The following is a 7,507-nucleotide window of genomic DNA, read 5'->3' as shown; positions in this document are numbered from 1 at the left end:
AGAAAAGCTTCTCACCTTCATCTAACTCTGAAATTATAAACCCAACTCTCTAGTTTTTGAGTAGAGTTTTTGTTTCAAACAGCTCTTCACACACAGAGGTCACCGAGTGATTGTCCTCCCCACAGCTGATGAAACAGAAGTTCTCTTGTGCTTGGAAATCTCTGCAGAAACAGAGCTGGAGGTAACAGTGTGTGCCTGGAAATTGGCTCATGGGGAATTCTGTCTCCAGCAGTTTTATTTGCTTTCCTCACCAAAGCACTCAGCACACATTGAGTCATATATTCAGGGCTGCCATGGTCTTCACCAAGGTGATGTGGCTGCTTGGCTCAGTCTCTGTCCTGCTGCTCTCTGCACAGTTACTCTTGGTGGCCAAGACCTTCTGTCGGTGTCTCTCCTCCTGCCGCTTCTTCTTCTCGAGTCGCTGCTGCTCCTTCTTTTGTTTCTTAGCTACCTGGAAGGAAAGAATGAAAGCACAAAGTTGAAAACACCAGTAGAGGAAAAGTAATCCACTGGAGAGGAGACAAGGAGATATCAAAGCAGCTGCCAGAGAATGTTTATTCCAAGCTATTTATCAGGACTTTGTGTCGTTTTGTCACTAGGAAATGTTTGTGCCAGAGAAGTCACATCTGCAGCAGTGAAAAAGTGCAGTGAGCAGAAGCTCTTTTTAATTGAAAGAAGAGAGTTGCTGATTAATCAATGCTGAGCACTCCCCTCATCACTAAAGGGTACTCACATACCTTTGGGTTCCTGCTGCTTCGGTTCTCTGTGTCACACCTGGCCTGTCCTTTGGTGTTTTCTGTTTCACCTTGATGCAAGTTCTGATTTCCAAAGATCCTTGAACCACTTCCATCTTCCTCCCACAGTGTTCTGCAGGATCTCTGATCCATGCTCTGGGGCTCATGCTGCTCCTCACTCCCTGCCAACAACACAAACACACTTACCCAGAGCTGTCTCACTGTCAGCCAATTCTTTCTTCCAGAGTTTCTGGAACAGTGGGGGTTTTTTTGGAAGCTGGATTTGAGGTGCCCTCACTAACAACCTTCCTGAGCACAGGAAAGATGAGGTGGCAGCATACAACAGCAAATTTCAACTGTGCTGCTGCTGTCCCCAGTGAACAGGGAGGTCAGGCAGAGCTCACCTGAAGCCTCAGGTGACAAACACTGTGCACTTACCAACTCCTTCCACTTCCTTCACTTGCAAGATGGCAGATATTGCAGATTCCACGTTGTACCCCTCCTCTTCCAGAATGTGGCTCACTAAATCAGTGTCCTGTCCACAGGAGGAGAAAGAGAACACTGAAGAAGTTCACCCCTCTGACATACATTCACCTAACAACCACCTGCACCAGTGAGAGGCTTCTCAGTCTGTGCTTCATTTCTGAAACAGCTAGTGCAGAAAACCTTAAATTCCTGAAGGTATCAGGAAAAAGCAATGTGCTGTTTCAGCAGAACTTTCACTCTTGGCCCTTTCTGTTCTAGGTATTGGCACAGTGACAACAGCCAAGTCACAGATTGTCCTGTCAGTTGGGAGGTTCAACTACAGACAGACTCAAAGCAGTTCAGGTCTTACAGGATTTGTTTCCAAGGGAATTCTCTGCGAGCTGCAAGACAAACCTTCCAAAATTATTAGGTATCCACACAGAGTAAGGATTTCATCTGCATTTGAGGGTTGAGTCTAGGATGAAATCCATAGGAAATCCATCCTGATTAAGGGCTGTGGTACTGAAATTGTCCAAAACAAGTATTTTTTTAGACTTTTTCCCAAGACTCCTTTGATGTACCAAGGAAGTTTGAACATTAAGCACAAAAAGGCTTCTCAATACTTACTGAACACCCAGTTGCATTGCACACTTTTTGTACAGCCTCTTCCATTTCCACTTCAGTCTCATCTTCAGAGTCACCTTTCTGTGCCTTCCCTTCCTCTGCCTTATTGGCATCATTTTTGCAAAGCATCTGAAGAAAGCAAAGCCCAACAGACCACACAACATGCAATCAAAACCAATCTGACACCCTCATAAATGTAATTATTATGGCACACTTTCCCCAGAAACATCCTGTGTCAAAGCTTCTTGGAAACTGTGTAACTTCCATGGTCACTGACACAGTTTCCCTGTCTCCTGCACTACTGGACAAGATCCTATGTGCTGTCTCCTGCACTACTGGACAAGATCCTACGTACCACAACATCCTGAATGCCAATAAACAAGCTTTTAAATGGAAGGATTAACTTGATCCCAATACCACACATCATCCAGCTGTGTGCAGAGAACCTCAGGCACAGCACAATTACTCCTTAACACGAACAAGGGAGCTGTGAACAGGCCAACTGCCTCCAGCTGTTGCATTTCCAGCTCTTTCCTCCCTTCCCTTTGTTTTTCCATTTGAGGTGCACGATTATGTAACTCGGAAGAAGTTGCTTCCAGACAGTCCAAAGCACAGCACCAGGTTTGGGATTGATTTTCAGCCCAGAAACTGAAACCCTTCACAGTTTGTCTCAGGAGAGCTGCCAGCAGGAGCTCTGAGTATCCCAGCATGACACAGGGATCCCTCAATCTCCAAGCAAATGAGAAAGGTCATCAACTGGCAACATCCATCAGCTTTATTTCTCACCCTCAGCTGACCTGGCTCACTGTGGCCCAACCAACCTCCATCTGAAGATATGCTGGAGCCTCCGAGTCGTCGTTGATTCTCCTCACGCTGTCGTAGTGTTCTCCATAACGATAGGCAATGTGCAGCTCCCTCACGTTGTCCTTGTCTGTGCCTCGAATCTACAGGGGAGAAATTAACTGCAAGTGAGGATTTGGAATTGACTTTAGCTGTTGATTGAAGTGTTATTTTTCTGAAGCAATGATCAGCACCACGATGGAAGCAAAGTATGCAACTACTGATGTGTTTTAAACAGGAAGGGTTGACCTCAAAATCCAGCTGTGCCTACAGCAACAACAGAGCTCCTGCCTCAAGGAGGTCTGAGCCAGACACACAATGTGGGGCAGTGACATCAGCACAAACAAAATGTGGTAGGAGAATATTTCTGTGGAAAGCTCACAGCTATTTCCTAAACTTTCTGCTGGAGCTCTCAGTCTTCTGATCATCTTCCCAGATCCAACGGCAGCAACAGCTCCCAGAGAATGTAGAGTGTCATATTCCCCTCAAATATGAGGAAAGAGAGTCCATTCCAGTGATGACAACAGTGGAAACAGTCCCCCAGAGTGAGTTTTGATCTGCAGCTGGTACATGATGCTGTTTTAACAGCATTCCAAGTGGCTGTGCTTTGGTTTTAAAAGAAAGTCAGTCCATGGAAATGTATTAACTCCATCAGGAGCACCAACAGCTCCTTTGCTCTTTGCTTTGTCAGCAGTTTCCACAGAAAATTCCTGCCCTGAGTGTTATCTGTACTGATGCACAAATATTTCTACCTTGATCACCAGTGTCTCAAACTATTAGTTAAGAGCTACACAGCACTCCAACTCCTGTCAGGAATGCAGAATTTCCCCTGCACTTGCAGACCTCCTGTCCTCACCTATCAGCCTGGGGTCAAAAGCTCTCCTGGAGCAGACGTCAGTGAGCAAAGGACAGAACTGCTTACCTTAGGGCTCCACAGTTTCCCAACCCTTTTACGTCTGGGAATTGCCTTATCTCAACCTCCAGACCATACACAAAATCACCTTTCAACTGTGTCTGCACTAATGACTTCAGGTTTCCCAGCAAATATTCTCCATTCATCTATGTTACCTTTAGGTTCCAACTCAACACTTGGTTATGCTTAACTCCTGCTTTTTATCCTATTTGACATGTTGGAATTCACTAAGATTTATTTGCAATGTTTCTCCTCTGCCAGACCTTGAACATGTATCCAACAGTTCCCAAATTATTCTGAAAATTAGCCAATTTAGCTCTCAGTAGTGAAGTCTCTTTCCACTCTGGAGTAAGCCCAGAGGAAGCACCAAAGTGATCAGGGGTCTGGAGCACCTCTGCTATGAGGAAAGGCTGAGGAAACTGGGATTGCTCAGCCTGGAGAAGCTTTGGGGTGACCTAATTGTGGCCTTCAAGTACCTGGAGGGAGCCAACAGGAAAAATGGAGAGAGACTTCGGCCAAGGGCCTGGAGCAACAGGACGAGGGGGAATGGCTTCACACTGCCAGAGGGCAGGGTTCGATGGGATATGGGGAGAAATCCTTCCCTTTGAGGGTGCTGAGGCACTGGCACAGGTTGCCCAGAGAGGCTGTGGCTGCCCCATCCCTGGAAGTGTTCCAGGCCAGGTTGGATGGGTCTTGGAGAACCGGGGCTAGTGGGAGGTGTCCCTGCCCATGGCAGGGGGTGGAACTGGATGAGCTTTAAGATCCTTCCAACCCAAACCATTTTATGATTTACTGTCATTATCAGAAAAGGCAGAGGGTGTGTAAAGCCCTAAAAATTGCATGCAGAGATGCCACCTGCAAAGAGCTTTTCATTACGTTGTAACTATTCACAGTTCTCTTTAGTTAACAGCATTTCCAAGAGCCTGAGACACAATCACAGCATCACAGAATATCCTGAGTTTGGAGGGACCCACAAGGATCATCGAGTCCAACTCTTGGCCCTGCACAGGACACTCCAAGAATCACACCATGAGACAACCCTTCATTAACAAGCAGAATCTCACCACAAACTCTGTGTTTACACTCGAAAATGATCAACGAAAAGAGATTGAGGGAACTGAGTTTTCAAGAGGCTATATAGAATACCAGTGAGTTAAGCACACTGAGGAACACAGCATGGAAAGCCTCCCCATGACCTCTCCTGCAGGGTCACTACCTCTGCACAAGCACTTCAGTTACCTGTCCTACTGCCCATGGCTTCCTGTAAATGAGTTTAAACTTGTTTGGGTTCAGGAATCCACTTGACGTTGTTTTAAATTTGTCCACGACGTCACTGACAGCTTTCATCTGGTCTTTTATCTTTATTGCCCCATTTAATCTATAGACTTCATTGGTTCTGTCTGTTAATTGGGGCCAGAAACACCCCTGAACCTGTACTTGGGTACAGGTTCTCACTTGCTCAATGACCAGGCAGAGGCCAAACATGGACCCATTCCAGTGTGGACTTGTCATGGACAAGCAACAAAAAGAGAGAAGGAGTGACCTAATGGATTGCTTGTTCCAGTGCTCTGCTGTCAGAGCAAACTACAGTCCTTTCCAGGAGCTGATTAAACACCACCTTAAGATTCTAAAACTTCTTTTACAGCCTCATTTCTCCATCCTGTGCCATGTGCTCTGGGCTGACCCTGCTTGAGCAGGGAGGTGGAAGCAGATGAGCTACAATGGTCTCTTCCAGTTTGACCCATTCTATCAGAAAAGTCACCTCAGATGTAGGCTAATCTTCAGGAGACAGAAACAGGGCACTGAAGCTCATAGCTTAAAAGCAAACTAAAACATGCTGCTCTGCCCCCACATACTTATCTTTCATGCATTCACTGTTTATTTTCATTCCCTCTCCTCCTAGCCAAAATCTGGAGTGTTTTCCCCCAAGGCTGAAAAGCAAGCACAGCTCTGTACCATGCCTAGCTAGCTACAGCTACTGCTCTTTTTCAGTAGGTCAGGAAGTTTCCACACTATTTGTATTCATCAGCTGAAAATGAGGGCAAAATGCAGAAGGTTTGTGTCTCACCTGCCACAGTGGAGCATTAAGCTGGTGAATAACCACATTCATTTGGTTGTTCCTTGCAAAGGCCACAATAGCATCATTGCCAGCAAAGGTACCAGGCTTGGCCAGATTGGTAACTGAAGGAAAAAACATTCACAAGAGTTGGAATCCTAATTTCTGACACTTCCAAAATACACTGGAAGGAGAACTAGTGAAATTTCAACACAAGCCCAAGAAATTCTGGAGGGGAAATCCCACCTGTGAAACAGTGACTGCTGAGCAAGAATTTGGCAGCAACACAGGTTAAAGCATTTAAATGAACACAGAAATCTCTCAAAAAGGCAGATCACCCTTAGATGAAGCAAGGCCTCTGGCTCTGTTAGCTCAGAAGGAAGAGTGCCACGTACTGAGTGACCAAGCCACTTTCATATATCACCTGGCACATCTCAAAGCTGGTGGAACAAAGGCTGTATTCACCTCTGCTTTGGATCTTCCCCTGAGATATCAGTATGAAATATCAAGTGCCAAGGGGAAAGAAACCCACAGAAAGCAACCATGTACCAAAAGAGCCAAATACCATCAGTATCCAAGGACAGACAATTTTTGTTAAGTTGCTTTTGAAAACACCAAATTTTTCCTCCTTCCCTTTTGTCTCTCCTTATCCAAGTTTCTCCAAAATTTAAACAACTTCCAAGACAAACTCAACATGCGTTTAACAGTTCATCTTTCTAGAAAGAAACAGAAGTGTAAACTCACTGTTCTAAAAACTAGAGGAGCCCTAACAGCTCTGGGATGAGGAACTGGTTAGTAAGAAGGTGCTTTGAGGAGATGTGACCCCTCCCCTGGGTGGCCATACCATGCTTCTCAAAGGGCACATCATCCTCCACGAAGGGCTCAAAGTCCTCTCTCTGCTTTACCATGTAATCCACTGTTTCCTGCCGATGCCTCAGGTGGTTCCGTGAGTGTCCCTCGAGTTGGTCACCAAGGGCCCGAAACAAGCAGTTGCTACCAAAAGAGAAACCACAATTAGTGTGTCTGAGGCACAGCTCACACACACACCATAAACAAACAGCTGAATATGGTGTCAAAGGGAAAGGGTTGTGCTCTTTGTGCCCTGTTTGTTTATCAAGGAGATGATTGTGAAGCAGCACCAATTCCCTGCACTTTGAATGGTAAGAATGAATATAAGGGTTTTTGTGTGACCATGTCAATGGCAGGAAAGTGCTGGGTCATGTTGTCTTAAAACTGACACTGGGACAAGTGACATAACACAGCAAAGGATAACCCAGTGATCTGCTGAGCAATTTCTCAGCAGACACATCTAATTCCCTTTCACCCAACACTATTGGGTGAAACTATGCTCTGCTCAGCTCATCAGTGGAGCCCTCAGCCACTCCAGGGATCAGGGCTGGGACTGTCCTCAGGGACAGGGGGAGAGGCACAATCACCGAGCAGAGCAAAGCCCCCTGGGCCCTGTGGGGTACAGTGGGGAAGCTCTCACCCCTGTGGAGCACTGGCCTCCCTCACCCAGGAGGGGAAAGCTCTCAGCCCACAGAGGTCACAGGCTCCACATCACCAGGAGAGATGAAAATCCCCAGTTCCCAGGGGTGACAGGCTCCATATCACCGGGTGAGATGAAAATCCCCAGTTCCCAGGGGTCATGGGCTCCACATCACCAGGTGAGATGAAAATCCCCAGTTCCCAGGGGTCACGGGCTCCATGCCACCCAGGGATGAAGAAGCTCTCAGCCCCCGGGGACTCAGGCTCCCCACCACGGAGGGGAGGGGAGGGGAAGCTCTCAGTCCCCAGGGACACGAGCTCCACACCGCGGAGGGAAGGAGGAAGCCCTCAGCCCCCCGGGGCGGGATACCCAGTGAACTGCCATCC

The 7,507-nt window shown here is 46.9% G+C and overlaps 1 protein-coding gene across 1 annotated transcript; it reads right to left on the bottom strand.

The window, feature by feature from the left end:
- Positions 1-274: 274 nt before the first annotated feature.
- On the bottom strand, positions 275-6,618 carry OTUD3 (OTU deubiquitinase 3). Its single transcript, XM_009078374.1, has 7 exons — positions 6,477-6,618; positions 5,645-5,757; positions 2,646-2,767; positions 1,827-1,959; positions 1,173-1,269; positions 734-916; positions 275-447 (listed from the first exon to the last, which is right to left on the bottom strand). The coding sequence occupies exons 1-7, from the start codon at positions 6,538-6,540 to the stop codon at positions 275-277; spliced, it is 885 nt and encodes a 294-aa protein (XP_009076622.1). The 5' UTR covers positions 6,541-6,618.
- Between the last annotated feature and the right edge of the window lie 889 nt (positions 6,619-7,507).

The sequence above is a fragment of the Acanthisitta chloris genome, unplaced genomic scaffold (assembly GCF_000695815.1).
Source record: "Acanthisitta chloris isolate BGI_N310 unplaced genomic scaffold, ASM69581v1 scaffold11157, whole genome shotgun sequence".
Lineage (NCBI taxonomy): Eukaryota > Metazoa > Chordata > Aves > Passeriformes > Acanthisittidae > Acanthisitta > Acanthisitta chloris.
Note: the sequence above shows the minus strand (reverse complement) of the source record. Positions and strands in the feature narration are given on the sequence as shown.

Coding starts and splice junctions, on each gene's coding strand:
- OTUD3 (XM_009078374.1), bottom strand. CDS start 6,540: ATGGTAAAGCAGAGAGAGGACTTTGAGCCCTTCGTGGAGGATGATGTG. Junction 1,960..2,645: donor CCAGCATATCTTCAGATGGA/GGTTGGTTGGGC, acceptor TGGGCTTTGCTT/TCTTCAGATGCTTTGCAAAA. Junction 1,270..1,826: donor GCAATGCAACTGGGTGTTCA/GTAAGTATTGAG, acceptor TCCTGTGGACAG/GACACTGATTTAGTGAGCCA.